The 18,364-nt window shown below is 47.5% G+C and overlaps 1 protein-coding gene across 1 annotated transcript; it reads right to left on the reverse strand.

The window, feature by feature from the left end:
* Positions 1 to 1,168: 1,168 nt before the first annotated feature.
* NDUFAB1 (NADH:ubiquinone oxidoreductase subunit AB1) lies at positions 1,169 to 9,819 on the reverse strand. Its single transcript, XM_040440457.1, has 5 exons — positions 9,617 to 9,819; positions 7,101 to 7,223; positions 4,771 to 4,858; positions 2,335 to 2,459; positions 1,169 to 1,313 (listed from the first exon to the last, which is right to left on the reverse strand). Exons 1-4 carry the CDS (start codon positions 9,761 to 9,763, stop codon positions 2,368 to 2,370), a joined length of 450 nt encoding a protein of 149 aa, XP_040296391.1. The 5' UTR covers positions 9,764 to 9,819; the 3' UTR covers positions 1,169 to 1,313; positions 2,335 to 2,367.
* Positions 9,820 to 18,364: the final 8,545 nt, after the last annotated feature.

The following is an 18,364-nucleotide window of genomic DNA, read 5'->3' on the forward strand; positions in this document are numbered from 1 at the left end:
AGCATGGCCACCACGCCATTCAATTCTATGGAACCACTGGAGACGGCCTATCCTATTTTCAGCAGTCCCATACAAAATGCATGGAGAGCGGCAGTGCAAACGTGGCTGCTTTCCGCTTACTTCGGGCACCCTGTTCTGGAGATATGTGCAGAACCCACACCTGACACTGGTGGCATATCTTAGCAACATGCCACCAATGTCTAAGGGGAGACTACCCCTTTAATGTCACAATATATCGTCTGTATTATGACAGTGAGCCATGAACTCCAACACCATTCCCAGGGTGGTCTTGCTTGTTTAGCCTAAAGGTCCTTCGACACAGTCTGCTACTGGGCGATTACAAGTGGCCATCATCATATATGTTCATTTAAAGGGAAATGCACTGAACGATCATTAGGAAGATCATTTGTCCTCCATACACATACCGTGAAATGCACTGCAGACTAGTGAGGATTTCTGCATGGGCTGATGATGATTATTCTTACATGTAAAAGAGCCTTGAAGGGGTACACTAGCCAATACAGGTTTCCAGTGGGATACAAAAGGTTCATAAAAATAAAACCGCTTACACTGCCTCATCCCTGTCCTGACAGCAGGAAACGGCTGCAAAAAGTGCTCTGCCAATCAGTGGCTGCAGCAATGACCCGCCAGGAAAGTGATTGGCTGAGCACCCTTCCCAGGCATGTTGGGACATCATCAGGAAGCGGATTGCAGTGGGGACATGGGACACTGAATCGCCAATGTATAGGGCACCTGTAAGGCCTCATGCACACGGCTGTAGCGGTTATTACGGTCCACAAATTGCATATCCACAAAAACACAGATACTGGCTGCATGCAATCTGCGGATCCTCTGTTAGAAATGCCTAATTCTTGTCCAACATCTTTTATTTATTTTTTCCACTGAAATGAATGGGTCCACAAAAGATGCGGACCAAAACTACGGTCGTGCCCATGAGGCCCAAGGCTGATTTCAGAGTAGTGGGACTACATTTTATGTTCTTTATCACACCTACAGCATATGGACCCCCCCAGTTTAAACCTTCGATTACCCGAGGCCATCTGAAACCGGAGGCCCGCATCCGGGCAGAGATCTATGACTCCTCCGGGTGACAATATAAGAAGATTGAGAAATAAATGTCGTCAGTAATGGCAGATGCACAGTAAAGTGGTGTCTTGTCTTTTGTGTGTTTTTACATTTATTAAAGGCCAACACATTCAGACAGTTTAAATACAGGATCCTGGAAGAAGTGGCGACGGCAGCCACGGGGCCACGGCATGCAGGCGAGATCACAACACGCCCAGCCAAGCTACCTGCAGGAGAGAGACAACTGTAAGAAGACACATTGCAAATTCTCAGACAGAGTAGAAAACTAGAAGCGGCATGTACATAGCAAAATCTCAGCAATGATTTTTGTTTGAAGATACGCCACTGACACTTCTCAAGGCTGCACAGTGGGTCACCCTAACCCTTTAAGGGTCACAACATTTGCTTCACTGGTTCTCAATATTTTAAAGAAAAATCTGATTAATAAGCCTATGACCACCATCCCACCGAAGCAGGAGGGATGCACTTATTGAAGAGTTGACTATGGCCACAGACAAAGAGAAAGTTCCTTCAAAGTCGTTGAGCAAGTGGCATTTATGTAGAGAACGTTAATACAAGGCACTAACTAATTGTGATCGTCCATAGTGTGTCCTTTGCTGGCTTGATTCATTTTTTCATCTGATTATACACTGCTCGTTTCCATGGTTACGACCACCCTGCAATCCATCAGTGGTGGCCGTGCTTGCATTCTATAGGAAAATGCGCCATTCTGGGGGCCAGGACCTTGGGCGCGTATATAGGCTGGTGCTTTTCACTGTAGTGCGCAAGTAACCATGGAAACGAGCAGTGTATAATGTGACGGAAAAATGAATCCAGCCAGCGAAGGAAGCAATACGGACAATCACAATACATTGTGCCTCGTATTAAACTTTCTCAACATGATAAATGCTATTTTCTGAAGTGAGACAACCTCTGAGAAAATCCAGGAAAACCTCATTGTCATTCTGCCTTCGCCCGCACACAGCAGACAGGGTAAATGTCACAACAGGCTCAATACCCGGCAGTAAAGAATCAAGGCCAAGGGACAATATGTTTTCCCCTCAGAGCTGAACTCCTTCAGTCTGTCCACAAGTTGATATTTTATGACCTTTTCGTAACCATCTAATGATTATTTTTGGCTCAGAGGAAAAAAGTGAAAAAGCGGGAGGAGGACATGTGTAAATGGATCTGAGGTCTATGGATGCCTGTAGTGACCAGGCCGAGATCTGCAGACTTGGCTACACTTACAATGAACGGAGGAACTGACACATGGACTTCACGTCACTCATATACATCCTTTTTATCTGCAATGTAATCTACTATCTCCTGTGGCGTCATCAGCTTCTCACCGTCGGCATCAGGAATCTCAAACCCTGCAAAGGAATAAGATGCAGGGATTAGACACGCATTCAAAAAATTGTATTCGGCCATCGCTTCTGCAAAACACATGAAATCTACCAACATGGCGGACAATTGCAGTTCCAACTGATTTTTTTCACCCAGCTTTCCTAGCACCCAGCGGCGTAGTCGGTCTGGTGTTACAATAGAGCGTGTCTAGACTGATATGTAAGCTGCAATGGTTGACCGATCTATCTAGATTCCGGGCTTCCTAATTTTCACATTCTCCCCCCCCCGCGGATTACTGTAACTGAATTCCGCCATCTTTGGCTATATTGCAATGACCGCTATCTCCGTGCTGCATTCACTGCTGCCTCCCTTCACGTGCGTTTCGAGATGCTCGCGCCCAATATGGTATCCTAGCAACCTGAGCAGGAGGCAGAAGGAGAGATCACAGCATGCAGGGAAAACATGTCACCGTGCCCGAGACTGTCCTAGTGACACAGATAATTAAAAGTAACAGTTCCTGAAAGGAATGCATAATGCAGAAGCAAGGAGGAAGGAATGCGCGGCGGCCATGCTGATGACTGGTCATCCACGTCGAACGCGGACGAGTCCACCAGTGGCAGCTTATAAGCCGTGCCTTAGGACATTCAAATCAGGAGTTGACTTGATGGAGGCACCCTTTACACCCCACCCCCCAACACTCCCTTATGGTGCCGCTCTACTTCTCTACCCACAGACCTGACACCCTGGAGCTTATGCATGAAAATGGCAGACCATATGGAAATATCAAGCAGAATCCATGCAGAAACATTGCTACGCTGTGCCAGACTGCCAAACCAAAGGACGGGTGACATACTATACTGTGCTTTTACAGAGTAAGGCCGCATTACATTGGGATCACACTGCTGCAAAAGGGGGTTTCTGAAGTAATACCAAATATCTGTCAGCGAGCGCAGCGCCGGGTAACGCTTTGCATTCCAATCACGTAGGCAAGTGAGCAACGCCAAGCAGCTGCTAACATTTAAAAGATGCAAGGTGTTCGCCACCTAGTGGAAAGAAAACGCTATGTCAAGCTTGGCCGGTGAGTAAGGACATGGAGAGCAGCCATACGAACTGGTTTACGAAGACGTGCCAGTGCTGCTGCATGCAATCACTACATTTTCAAGGAGACGGACTGGGATTCGGACTGGGCCCTTCTGACACACTGTTTTCATGCAGGAGTTGTCAGCCATGCATTAAAATGGTTTACTATAACCATCAAGACCATTTAGTTCCATAGAAACCAGTCTAGGACTTTCTATACTCCCATGCAAAAGACCCCCTTAAAACAAATATGGTGACAATGAACGTACCCCTGACCTAGTCCTGAGGTGCTTATCAGCTTCTGCATGCAAATTAGCATTGAAAACTGGCAGCATTTCTGGCATGAGTGAATTACCCTTAAAATGTCTGGAAGCGAATGAAGGGATGACCGTTGCCATTTCATTCACAATTCTGCACCTTCAGAGCTGTAATCTCCTAGATAGGCTACATTCACACGACCGTATGAATGAGTCCACATTCATAGTTCCGTTGCCCCGTGAATAAAATAGAGTGTCCTATTCTTGTCCACAATTGCTGACAATAATAGGTATTTTCTATGATAGCGGCGGCATGTGCGGTCTGCAAATTGCGGAGCGCACGAGAGCCGGTATCAGTGTTTTGTTGATCTGCAAAACACTACGGTCGTGTGAATGTAGCCTTATCCCTACAGTGTCTGCACAGATTATTTCCCTTCAGGGAAGAAATGTGATGTAGGAAAAAAACAACTGACCCCCTACAATTTAGAAGTGCAGTTGAGCGGTGTATCTGATAAGCTTGCCACCTGAACAACCAGCTGATCTGCGAATGCTGCCCTGGAGTAAAACATAGGCTGAGCCTGTTTAGGGTCCATTCACACGTCCGTATGTGTTTTGCGGATCCGCAAAACACGGACACCGGCAATGTGCGTTCCGCATTTTGCGGACCGCACATGGCCGGCACTCTCAAAGAAAATGCCCTTTGTTGTCCGCAATTGCAGACAAGAATAGGACATGTTCTATTTTTTGGCGGAACGGAAGTGCGGATCCGCGGATGCGGACAGCACATTCCGGCCCCATTGAAAATGAATGGGTCTGCACCTGAATTTCGGGATGGATGCGGACCCATTTTGTGGATGTGTGAATGGACCCTTAGACTTTTTCTAGAAAGCAGACGTCGGCACCGCTATTCTAGGTGGCAAAAAAATGCTTAGGAGATCCATAGGTATCTAAGTGCTGCTGTAAAGACTGGTAGCAATATTCAGGTGGGAATGTTTCTTACCAAACTCATCCTCCATTGCCATTATTATCTCAACTTGGTCCAAACTGTCCAGACCCAGGTCTTTCATGAAGTGGGAGTTGACTGAAAGCTGGAAGGGAACGACCGGCAATTAGTAGGTGTAAAGGAGGATCAAGCATTGTGTCATCTGTATTGTCTGCAGCAAATACTGATCCAGAAGACTGAGGTCCTACAGGACAGATGTACTGATCAGGCCTCAATAACCCCTGTATGGAATGCCTGCAGGTAAAATTCTCAGGTTTACTGTCCAGGGAGAATTCACCCCGAGTGTAAGGGTCCTTTTACATGGACTGATTATCTGACAGATGATGAGGAACATAGCGGACGCTCCAGTTCACAGTCCGATCGTCAGCGGTAGACGAGGGAAGCTCTTACATGCAGCAATCACCTCCGCTGTATGAGGACAAGAGAGCAATTCAGTGATCGCTGGTCCTCAAAGAAAATCATTGCTCCAGTGCAGCAGGACGCTCTCTACACACCACCATCTGCTGCGCAGGAACAATTACTTTCTGTGTCGTCAGACCGACGCAAACACCCGATGTTCATCAGGCGATTGCCTGCGTAAAAGGTATCGGCAGATTATCGGGAACTAGTGCTCTTCACCGACAATCTGACATGTAATCAGTCCGTGCAGGGCTCTCCTGCATAACGGAACGGATGCGTTTTGCAGCCCATAGACTTCTATTATGACGGAATGAATAACGTGATGCCTCTAAAGCCATTCCATCATAGAATTGCGTTATAGTCCGTGGTAACGGAATCCATAACGCAATTCACCTTTTACCAGAAAAAAAAATGTGAATGAATTTCATAAGCGGAAATTCGCTCATCTCTAGTTATCAATATCAGATCGGTGGGGGTCCAACTGCTCCTTCTCATCCAAGTGAATGGGACGGGGGGGGGCAGTAATTACACTGCTTGCTGCTGAAACGGCTGAGGATAGGTCATCAATATCGGAAAACGGACAACTCCTTTAAGGGCTTTGAGATCCGAAGCAACAGGGTTGCTTGCAGATTCTATTGCAGGTTTTGACTTCCTCGGACTAAGGGGAAAATCTGAAGACAATCTGTGTCCGGCATTATTGACATCCTGCAGATTTCAGAAATCTGCATCGCAGGTCAATTTCCGCACGGACAATCTCTACATCGTGGATGACACGTGTCCAGATCTCATTCACGTGGCTGGTACTGTAATATTTTGCAGATTTTTCCCAGATGGAACTCCACATGGAATATGTGTGCGAACCTACCCCAACACCGACTGAGGCTAGTTTCACACATGCGTCAAAGAAATCCGGCAGAGAACAAGCGGCCGGGGTTCTCTGGATCCAGCATAGCCAGACAGTGCCACGTGTCCACTGGACCCCGTGGGGAACCGGCCACTCCCTGGCATATATGACTGGATTCAGCTGGGCAAAAACCATTGCGTGTAGCGATTTTTGTCCAGCCGAGTCCCAGCTGATATGTCAGGGAGCGGCCGGATCCCATTACAGTCAATACGGTCCGGCGGGTACACGCACTATCCGGAGAACTCTGGCAGCCTGTTCTCTGCCAGATTTTTATTTTACCAATGTGTGGAAGTAGCCTTAGTATTCAGGATTCTATAGGAAAAGTATACAGACCCCAAATACTCCAGTATCATGGAGACTGGTAGAATATTACAAGAGTCTCCTTCCTTGCTCCATGTGGCACATTCTCGTGATCGGCAGCGATGGGCGATCACAATGGCTGGACACCCCCCCACCAATCAGATACGGACTCATCATATCATAGGGGGAGAAATGCTAAGCTCTGATGCAAGTTTATGATTTGGGGCAAAGAGAAATCCGGACAGGACTCCTAGAAGAGACAATGAGAGTCCTGCTTGCCCCGCCCACAAAAGATGACTGACAGTTTCCCTGTAGAAGTGTGTATACAGAGAGCGGTCAGTCAGCTCTTGTGAGGAAAAACAGGGAAATCGGAGCGGACTCTGAAGCTGGCCGCGCACCTTAGATAGACGACAGCCAAACATCTAAGGTGTATGAAGGGACTCTCCTGGACAGAGATGGCGGGGAGCTAAGGATCAGGCTGATCCCGCCAGATCGTTTTGTCCTTGGGAAGGTAAAGCTGCTGTCAGACATGTTTGGCAATGGTTTACTCTCCTTTCTCCATACAGGACACAGGTATGCTTGGCCAAGCATGCATGTGTACAGAGGAACTGAGAAAGCTGTCAACCGAACAAACGTTCAGCCAACAGCTACCTAATCGGAGGGGCCGGCGGAAAACCAACACAACGTCAATGGCAGTTCTAAAAAATAAATAAAAAATTCTCACCTTTTCCGGGTCAACCTTATCATACAGCTTCAATACATATAAAACTCTTTCGGCGATGCCCTCCAGGGTGAGGGGGGGAGCGCCGCTGTACTGGCGACATGACTGATATAAGGAGCCAGAGACCTGCAGAAACAAGACACAGGGAGAGTCAGAGGAAAGACATACGGCAACGGACATCTGTGTAAGTGGGCTTTCTGTAAGACCCCTGCTCCCCCAACCACATACATTCAGTCTTCAGCAATCAGTAAATACAGAGGGGAACAGGTCTCTCAGTAGTGCAGCCTCAGGCACCGGGCCGGAAGATGGACTCATTAAAAGGGTTGGCCCACTAAGAAAATTAAGAGGGCGTATTCAGAGTTGCAGCAGCATATCCTGCAGGCTGGTGTGTTGTGTATTTTGCTGGATTCTAAAGCTCCCTGCCAGGTCATAGACTATAATGGGGGGGGGGGGGTTCCGGCCGACATTCGCACTGGATCAGGCATGCCGCAGATGCAAACGTACCCTTAGCGTAGACACATGTTGACGGCAACTCCTATAAGTGTCGCAGGACACTTGGGCGCCATTTTCTAGGAGTTTGTTGAATAGACCTAACTTACACAACATGCGCTGTGCGACGCCCTCTAGAGATGCCCCACCTGAGAGGGGGCACGGTATCCCAGATAAATACCGCACAGGATTTGTCTGGACATGATGTCACAAATGTCCCATAGATGTGGGTCCCTTCCACCAATCTCCAGAACAGGGTCATCACCCTCCCCCCGTGAATGGAGAACGCCCCCATACATGCACGTCCCCTTTTTCAGTCACCGAGCGTTCAATCCGATTGGCTGCTACAGAAGGCGCTTTACTTTTTTCAGTTGCGCCAATTATTTTTTTAGATCAGCCCTGCTGAATGCTCATATTACATTTTTGGCTAGCTTTCGGGACCTGGGTGCAATCTGAAGCCTCCCTTTCCGTTTGACATCCGTGGAAAACCCATCTGGGAAGGATCCGGGTGTCCGTTTTTTTGCCCTCCGTGTATCATCCACATTCCAAAGCATCTCCTACCAGTGGTCTGCGAAGCACTGACAGAACACGGATGCCGTCCATGTCGTCAGTAGTTTTTCACAGTCCCATAGACGGTCAATGCCAGACATTGATGTGTGAACGAGGCCCAGAAGAACGTCTCATGGAGGTGACATCTGGTTAGTCAGAGTTTCTATCACACAGCAGCACATGCCGTCTGGGCCCCCCCTTTAGGTCCTAATAGAAGTCTTTCAAGGTAAAAACATGTGGCTACAGTGGCTTAAAAAAATAAAATAAAAAAAATAAAAAAAAATTTACATGGCCCCGTTCACAGAGGCAAACTCCACCGTGGTTTTCCCATTTGAATGCTAAACACCTGCTGTCACCCATCGCCATTTCCAGCAGCGTTCGTCTGGACGGTGGACCCGGAGAGGACACGCCCTTTCTTAGCATGGTCGCAGCCATAAAATGCTGTCGTATGGAGTGCAGTGTAACCTTTTGGGGAAGATTTTGTGCAAAATTGCACCAAAAAAACAAAACAAAGCACCGCCTTAGGACATCACTGCTTGACCATCAAGGTCCGGTGACACATCAATAGATTAACATCAAATCAAATTCACAAGGTCCTCAACTTCTCCCCGACGTCCAATTTCAAAGGAGATAAGGACCAGGCTGCTGTATTTCAACATGTCCAATCCTTTTATTCTCAGGCTGCCACTAGACATGTCCATCGTCGAATTCCTCCCCATTCAAAAGACATGCATGCTCAGCCGAGGCAGGTGGGGGAGGGGGGGTGGCGGCTATCGGACAAATTAGCGCTTCGCATAACCTCTATCTAAACGGTTTGACTGCTTGTAGGAAGGAGCCAGTGGCACCACTGATGACATCATCAGGATTGCACGTCCCAGGGCAGACACGCGCCGATGTGCCACAGGATACAAAGCAATTGGACAGTTTCACCCGAAAAACATATACTAATCAGCACAAACACTGACAGCAACCAGGCACGGGAGGAAAAAACATCTGCTTGCGGTCAGTGACTAGCATCGTTCTGGTTCATCGCCTGCGTCAGACAAGGCATTCTGCTCATCGTTATAAAAGTGAAGTCACCACCTGCTGCGCATCTGGACATAATCAGCATAGTTTCCATTCACTGACAGCAATCAGAGGGTGAGGAAATTAAACAGAAGGTTAGATCATTGCAGGACTGGGTATGGGTTCTGTAATCCTGGACAATTCCTTTAAATCAATGCATTCCTATGGTCACCACATAGGTGGCCAGGCCCCCTGCAGGTGATGTCAGGAGAAGACAGCAAGGGTCACCACCACCACTACTGTGGGCAGGCTCTACCTGGAACAGCAGGCGAGCTGGGCGCCCGCACAGGGCTCACAACCTGCATCCGCATGCTCTAGGGCCGTATACACACCAGACGCACTCGCCGCCCCCACACGCAGCCCTCTCTACCCCCAGGTGACCCCTGGCTGGCCTTGTCGGGTCTCCCGTGCCGTACCTGTGTGGCGAGGACCGGGGCGTTGGTTGCAGGCCTGGCCAGGGAAGAGCGCTGCCTGCAGGCGGTGCTGCTCAGGGCAGGTAGGGAGCGCCGGGGCAGGGGGCGCAGCGCCGAGCGGACACACACACAGAGGACACGGGACGCCATGGCTGACAGCGGCTACCCACACTGCACCGCGGCGTGGAGGGGGAATAGAGTGACTTCCGGCACGTGTGCTAGAGGGGCCCGTGACCATAGAGACCCCCTCCGGAAGGAGATAGAAGGGCCGCGCGGGAGGTTCCAAACTGAAGGAATACTTAGATTCCTGACGAATTTAGGCTTCCCCGTCCACATTCACAAGACGAACGTCCAATTTTTAAAGCCAGCGTGAGAGTAATTCCGCCATCTTGTTACACCCACGTTCTATAGCCCCGCGCCATCTTGGTACACCCAATGAGGAGGACGGAGGGGGAGAGGTCACGGGGTGTCATTGAGGTGGTCACGTGCCTTGTTTATCACAGATCGTGCGGAGACAATGGCTGATCGAGATGTTCTCTTCTGTATCTTGCTGCAGGATTTCCCAGATTTTTATTTTTTTTCTCCATAATATCCAGAGATGGGAGAGCCCTTCACAGAGTGATAGTCCAGTAGCAGGTCTCATCAAAGATGAGAGTGGCCCTTAAAGGGGGTGGCTAATATAAGTAGTAAATTCAGACCCCCGATATTTTAAAGGATCTACCAAGTCTTAAAGGGGTTATCCAGTATTTACAACAGCCCCCCTCCCCCATGTGCCGGGCCCCTCCGTAGGAATATACTTACCCCGATCCCCTCCTTGTCCCCGCACCACCGCTGCTGCTTCTCCCTGTACACGGAAAAAAACATCTGGCGATCAATGGCAGGCCGGGACGACGAGCCTCCGTAGTATTACGGATGACGCTAGAGAGGCTCGTCCTCGCCTGCCATTGGCTGCTTCCCCCGACACCAGATGTTTTCATCCGCATACAGGGAGAAGCGGCGGTGCGGGGACAAGGAGGGGAGCGGGGTAAGTATATTCCCACTGAGGGGCCCGGCGCATGGGGGGGGGGGCTGTTGTAGATACTGGATAACCCCTTTAAGACTAGAGCTACATGGCGACATATAGGGTACAACTGCACTGCAATGTGCCGCACGACATTCATGGCGCAGTAATGTTGCGCGACATATTATATAATGGTAGTCTATGGTGTCGCACTTCGACATGCTGCAGCAGTGACATGACAGTCGCACAAAAAGACCATCTTATAAAATATGTTGCATGACAAATGTTGTGTAGCCCTGGCCTTATACAACAGCGCTCTGCTGCTTTTGGAAATCTCATAGCAGTGAATGGACAAAGTCGTGCATGGTGTCTCTTCACGACGGGGCCCATTATCGAGATAGGAGGGGGGGGGGACACAAAAACGAACTCACGTGTTTATCGAGGCTCCATTCCAGCACTAATGTTTCCGGTCCAGGTCAGAAGCGTGGTGTCCCGTCCTGGGTCTGAGCGATGACGTTTCCCCCAGGTGGCACATGACCACTGGAGCAAGCAGGAGTGGGACATAACTCCATGCAGATGATGCCTGTAAATGTTTGTCGTTAAAGGGGTCCCAGCAGCTGGACCCCAAAGCGAACAGACACTAGGGCTACTTTCATACTTGCGTTCAACTTTTCCGGTATTGAGATCCGGCAGAGAAATCGCTTCCGTTTTGTCCCCATTCATTGTCAATGGGGACAAAACTGAATGGAACAGAATGCTCCGAAATGCATTCCGTTCTGTTTGGTTGCGTTCACATAGCGTACAGAAAACCACAGCAAGTTACGGTTTTCTGTCCGTCATGGCATGCGGAGCAAAACAGTAATGTGGGGATGACCGCCCTGCGTCAGCACATGGAGAGTCGCCATAAAGTGGCGTGGGAAAACGGTGCCACTTATTTAGTGTTACTGCTGCATCTCCCACCGGCCCGCACCCCCGTCAGGGCTCGTCAACATCAGAAGGAAGCGGTCGTTCCTACCCATAGACTTCAATGTTGTCTATTGCTCCTCCTCGCCACTTGTTTCGACAGCAATCGTTCACCGAGGAGACGGGGGAAAAAAAATGGTTTGCGCGCACCCATCCAACGGTGCAGAAGCGGAACGTGCACCTGGCCAAGTTACTGGTACTACAGTCCCTCCCTTTCCAACTATGTAAGTAGTATATAGTAGAATATGGAAATCATTTTGTCATGCACACAGGTCTCGATGATAACCGTGACGGGTGAGGATTATGATGGCCCTTGGCCTGTTGTTTGAGTCCTTCGCAGAACCGGAGTTCGGAGATGCTGGAGAGTCCCGGTTCTGGGATATCTATGAATACAGGGAGGCTATGCATGATTGGGCTACAGCGAGAGAGGTGAGACAAGACCTGGCATCTCTAGTGACTGGAGTGGGAGCTGGAGCAGGATTACCGATACTTCCTCAGCTCAATTCGGCCCCAATATACACTGTCGGAGAGCTGGGTGGCAGTCCCAGACCTACAACCCTACAGCTTCGAAGACCCAACTGAAGTTTCCCCTGCTTCAGTACCAGCTACGGAGGTAGGGGACCTCATAGACTGGTCCTGGGGGGAACCCCATATGGCAGGTGGAGATGGGACAGAGATCTCTCCACCGGCCCTACAGGGATGCTGGGCGGTCGGCCCAGATCCCCAACAGCAGCCGGAGTTTCAGGGAGTAGGGACAGTCGGTCCTGCTCCCCAGCGGCAGTGTACCTTGAAGGGAGAGGAGACAATCGGTCTCTCTCCCCAACCACAGGGGGACAGCACCCCTAACTCTGATGGTGCAGATGGGACTGCGGTCTCTGCACCAGACCTACAGGGATGCTGGACAGCCACTACAGATCCCCCACCAACCCCGCAGGAATGCCAGGAGGAGGCTTTAAGCAATCTCTCCTTTCCACAGCCGATCCGCAACAAGGTCCTGGGGGTAGGATTGCCTCACCCCATTCCAGCGGAAGAGCTGGCATCTGGGCAGAGCGCAGTCAGCCTCTGCCCTCCCCTATCCTCCTATCCAGATGCTGACTCCCCACAGGCTACCCCAGCGGAGGAGCTGGCATCTGGGCAGAGCACAGTTGGCCTCTGCCCTCCCCTATCCTCTTGTCCAGAGGCTGACTCCCCACAGGCTACCCCAGCGGAAGAGCTGGCATCTGGGCATAGGGCAGTTGGCCTCTGCCCTCCCCTATCCTCTTGTCCAGAGGCTGACTCCCCACAGGCTACCCCAGCGGAAGAACTGGCATCTGGGCAGAGGGCAGTTGGCCTCTGCCCACCAAGTACCCACAGCTCCAAGCTAGAGAACAACAATGAAGCAAGGAGTAGCAGATGCCCACTCAACAGCTGGGGACATACAGAACAGGAGCCAGGCCCCAGAGTTCAACAGGACCAGTGTTTGTTTATGGGTGGGCTACTCGACTAACTCAGGCACCGACCGACAGAAGGTCAGGTACCTGGTTAGTCTACTGTTGGGAGGAGAGAAATGTGACGGACTGAACCGTCACTGGGGCTGCTGGAGAAGCCTGAGGGCCAGCCTCCTTCCTACGGACTATGGACCCAGAACTATGGAGACCCCCTCAGACCTTTGGGGTTACAAGGAACTATGAACCCTGATTTATGTGTGGAATTTATATGCCACATATTTCCTATTGCCTAATAAAGGTGCATGGTGTGGATTCAGCAACACAAAAAGGGTTAACTTTGCACTGAGACTCCCACTGATTGTGTTAGTGATGGGATTAAGATAGCTGACTATAAGAGCAGCCGACTCCTAGATGAGTAGATCACCCTATGATACACTCAGGAGATAATCCCATCACATGTGTCTCCTCTCTCCCTATTCTTTCATTAGGGAGAGGGTGAAGATGTCTGTTTGCATGTTGTTCATGGTTGATTGCGTTATGTTGTTAGACTTCTTAAACTGTATACTGAGTTGATCTTCAATAAAGTGAGTTCCTGTTTGGGTAACTGATGGACACTGGGGATTGCTATACGCTGAAGATTTGCTCTACTCCCCTGGCTCCTGTGGTGGTTTTGGTGTAGAGCGGAGTGCTTGGAGTCCTCGGGAAGCGCTAGGAGCATCCATCAACGGAGGTACCCAGTCGGGGTGCCAAGAGATCTGTTACAATAACCATCCTCATCTTTTTCTGGCTTTACTTCTTCCAAATCATCCTTTGCAGTCTCCATGTCCAAGAAAAGTCAGCAAGATGCAGAGGGAGAAATAGCTGGATTTTCCTGATTACATATTCTCCTCTATATTAGATGATGTGGAAAAGGAGGAAAATCAGATGGTAGAAGAAGGGTCTTCCACCTGAAAGGCAGGAGAGCGCTGGGGTTGGAGGAGTGGGTTTGCAACTAAGGGGGGGGGGGGGGGGGGCTTACTTCTTCTGTCACTCCGGGAATGCCCCGTTTTTCTCTTGTCTTTTATCTGTTCGTTGGATCCAACTGCCGGTCACCTGCTGCACTACGAGATGCTCTTCACATGTAGTGTCAGGATGCAAGGGTTAAAGGTAAGTAAAAGGGTTCATTCAGACGGCCGTATGCTGTCTGCAAAAATGCGGATCCGTTTTTTTTACAGACAGTTCAGCATGTCCGCAAAAAGCTGGATTGCATTCCGCCTTTTTACGGATCCATAGACTTCAATGGGGCCACGTCCCGATTTTCACTGACAAGTATGGGATGTGTTTTATTTGTTTTGTGGAGCCGTAGAATGGAAGAAAAGGGCCCCATAGAAGTGAATGGGTCTGCATCTAATCCGCAAAAAAAGGGATCTACATTTTTGAGAACAGCATTCGACCATCTGAATGAGCCCTAACTTTAATTATTAGTAGTGTTGATCACGAATATTCGAATTGGGAATTTATTATAGCAAATATCGGCACTTTGAGAATTCGAGAATATTTAGAATATAGTGATATATATTCATAATTTCGAATATTCAAGATTTCTTTAAAATCAGTACACATGATCCCTCCCTGCTTCTAGCTTGTGGGCCAATGAGAAGACTGCAATATATTTGACTTTAGGAGTATTGTTGATTGCGAATTTTTGTAATGCGAATATTTTACGCAAATTTTTTCATTTGACGATTTCCGCAATCATGAAAATAATGACTGGAGATAACGAATTCTCGAATATATGGTGAATATTCGCGAAATATCACGAATTCAAATATTCCCCTGCCGCTCATCACTAATTATTAGGTAAAATTTTATAGTGGTCAGTTATTTTTTGATTGTTTATATATTGTATATGTAAAAGTGGAAAAGGGGGTGATTTAAACTTTTAATATATTGGTGTTTTAAATTTTTTCTTAACTTTTTTTCACTTATTTTTTAAAATATTAGACCCCTTAAGGGCCTAGATCTCTATTAGGGTGAATCTAGGGTCTGAGCTGTGCCTCGTGCATAGCTCAGTATTGAGAAAGCAACGGCAGGTCTGGAGCACTTCGGCAGTGTCCAGGCTGCCATGGCAACTGATCGGAGCCCCTCAATTTCACCGCGGGGGCTCAGATTGGAAGGCAGAGGGAGCCACATCCCTCTGCCTTCATTCACAGGTGCTGCAATCAGTGAAAGGTTGCAGCTGTCATGCATGGCCAGGGGCGGATTGGCCATATTTCCCTGTAAGGTCTATCCTGGTGAGCTGATGCCCAGGGGCTGGCCAGTTGAAGTTTTTGGGGATGTATTTGGTGATGGACTGTGGTATAGTGATGAGCGGCATAGGCAATATTCAAATTTGCGATATTTCGCAAATTTTTGGCTGAATATTCGCCACAAATTCGAGAATTCGTGCTCTCCAGTCATTATTTACTTGATGTAATATATTCTCGATATATTCGCAATAAAAATTTGCGATTAGAATATTCGCGATCAACACTAAGGGGTAGGCAACTTTCCTATTGTTGCTAGGGATGTTGCTAAGTGCTGATATTCGCAATAAATTTGCGATTAGAATATTCGCAATCGACACTATTCGCTAATACGAATACATAGCACTATATTAAAAATATTCGCGAATTCTCAAAGTGGCGATACTCGCGATTAGAATATTCGTGCTCAACACTACTGTGGTATTTGGCTCTGTTGGGGTGGTATAATGTACCACAATTTGGTATTGTTGGCCCTGCCTTCCATCAATTTAGACCCAGCTACAAAACAGGGCCACTTTTATTTTATTTTTTTCCAGGGCCACTTTAAGTTCCCAGACCGCCCCTGTGCATGGCTGATGTGATGTCACCGTTGCAGTCGGGTAAACACGGCCCAGCCAGGAGAACCAGAAGCAAAGGTGCTACAATTTTGATGTAAGTACTGCCCAGTTTTTTATTGTAGGCCATTCTCCAAAGTTGTCTGTTTTTTTTTATGAAACTGAATTACCCCTTTAAATAACTGGTACATCCTTACACCTGTTCCAACCAGTATTATTTTATGCTTCTTATAGAAAAAATAATAATAAAACTTTGTGTAAAGTATTTATATTTTATTTTACAGCTGAATAAATAATTATAATTACGTTTCTTAATCCTGGAAACAATGATGGTTTAATTTCCAACCTTTCAGATGTTACATTAGGGTGTCTATGTAATCTGATGGTAATATTTCTTGTAGACTAATGAAACTGTTTATACAGATCTTAAAATCGAAATGTTGCCGTCAAAGTTTCTCCTGTGATTTTATTATAAGGTCTTTGATGTTAACGTCGGTTATTCCAATGTCTTGATGGAGCAGCAACAGAATATGGCTCTAAGGAACCGTGATGGACGATGCCTCTCTGTTTTTTTGCTACTGCTGTTTTTCCTTAGACATTTTGGAATCCACCATCTTGTTATTAGTGAATCCACACTTGGCCAGGCCTTCTTCACATGAAGTACTGAAGGTGTGAGTGAATCCACACTTGGCCAGACCTCCTTCACATTAATTTCTGAAGCTATAAGTGAATCCAAACTTGGCCAGGTATCCATCATATGACACTCTGAATGTATGAGCGAATCCACACTCGGACAGGACTCCTTCACACGAAGTTCTGAAGATATGATTGAATCCACACTTGGCCAGGCCTCCTTTACAAGGCACTCTGAAGGAATGAGTGAATCCACACTTGGCCAGGCCTCCTTCACATGATGTCCCAAAGCCCTGCTGATGTTCATTTCCTCTCTATCAAAAATATTCTTCTCTTCCTTCTCTCTTTCCTCCTCCTCTTGCTCTTCATCCTCCTCTAGAATTGTCTCTAGAGTTGGCCAAAAAGAGACTTTGCCAAACTTTGATGGGCTGAACGCCGGCTCAGCCTCCATCACCATCCACCTCCATAAAAGATCGGTGAATGACTCCTCTTCCTTAGCCTGTTTCATCCTGGAAATATCCAAATTACTTGCAATTGCTACCAATACTGAAATGAGAGGGAAAAGAAGATTTTTATGAGAACAGATCATTTGTTTAAGAAGTATCTACTGACACTTATAGATTAGAAAGAGAGGAGCAAAGAGCACAAAGTCAGACTCTGCATGGAGGAGAAGCATTGGAAGAAGAAAGGAAAAAATGTCAACTGTTAGCTTAAATATTGGATGGATAAATGGGTACAGGGATGGATGGATGGATGGACACTGTTATGCTTGTCTCATGTGATAAAATTAAGCTTTTGATCTTAGTAAATAATGGAGGGAGACAAATACGCAAAAGAACAGACAGCAGGACGTCACATGGAGGAGACTTATAGGAAGAAGATAAGAAGAAAAAAAATAAAGGACATAACAGAATCCTCCAGTGCAGACTTACCCTCCACTGACAATTAGAACCTTCAAGTGATTCTGAGCTTTGCCACTCCTTATATAAGGTGTGTGATGTCATAATCTTTATGGGTGGAGCCAATGTTCATAACATTCTGTAACCATAAATAATCAACAGCTGTTATTTAAAGGGACAGGATGAGACCGGGCAGCCAATCAAATTCACTGTGGATGTACACGCATACTGCACATTCTATACATGCAACATATATACTGTATACATGTACACAACCTGTTGTAATGATCACAGGTCGGCACTACTTGTTTGAAGTCGCGGTGCACGTGTCTGTGGGATGGCGTCCCCCGAAATATTGCAGAGAAGACCGGCACTAGCGGTAGATCAATCTTGTATTTATTAGTCAGTCACATATACAGAGACATCTCTGTATATGTGACTGACTAATAAATACAAGATTGGTCTACAGCGAGTGCCGGTCTTCGCTGCAATTTCACAACCTGTTGGATATATATATATACAGTACAGACCAAAAGTTTGGACACACCTTCTTATTCAAAGAGTTTTCTTTATTTTCATGACTATGAAGGTATCAAAACTATGAATTAACACATGTGGAATTATATACATAACAAACAAGTGTGAAACAACTGAAAATGTCATATTCTAGGTTCTTCAAAGTAGCCACCTTTTGCTTTGATTACTGCTTTGCACACTCTTGGCATTCTCTTGATGAGCTTCAAGAGGTAGTCCCCTGAAATGGTCTTCCAACAGTCTTGAAGGAGTTCCCAGAGATGCTTAGCACTTGTTGGCCCTTTTGCCTTCACTCTGCGGTCCAGCTCACCCCAAACCATCTCGATTGGGTTCAGGTCCGGTGACTGTGGAGGCCAGGTCATCTGACGCAGCACCCCATCACTCTCCTTCATGGTCAAATAGCCCTTACTTTCAAAGTTTTCCCAATTTTTCGGCTGACTGACTGACCTTCATTTC

The sequence above is a fragment of the Bufo bufo genome, chromosome 7 (assembly GCF_905171765.1).
Source record: "Bufo bufo chromosome 7, aBufBuf1.1, whole genome shotgun sequence".
Classification (NCBI taxonomy): Eukaryota; Metazoa; Chordata; class Amphibia; order Anura; family Bufonidae; genus Bufo; species Bufo bufo.

Excerpts from the sequence above, each read along its gene's own strand:
- NDUFAB1 (XM_040440457.1), bottom strand. The coding sequence starts at position 9,763 with ATGGCGTCCCGTGTCCTCTGTGTGTGTGTCCGCTCGGCGCTGCGCCCC. Across the intron at positions 4,859-7,100 it reads ATAAGGTTGACCCGGAAAAG|CTTTCAGTCAACTCCCACTT; the intron begins GTGAGAATTTTT and ends GTTCCCTTCCAG. Across the intron at positions 2,460-4,770 it reads GGCAATGGAGGATGAGTTTG|GGTTTGAGATTCCTGATGCC; the intron begins GTAAGAAACATT and ends ATTCCTTTGCAG.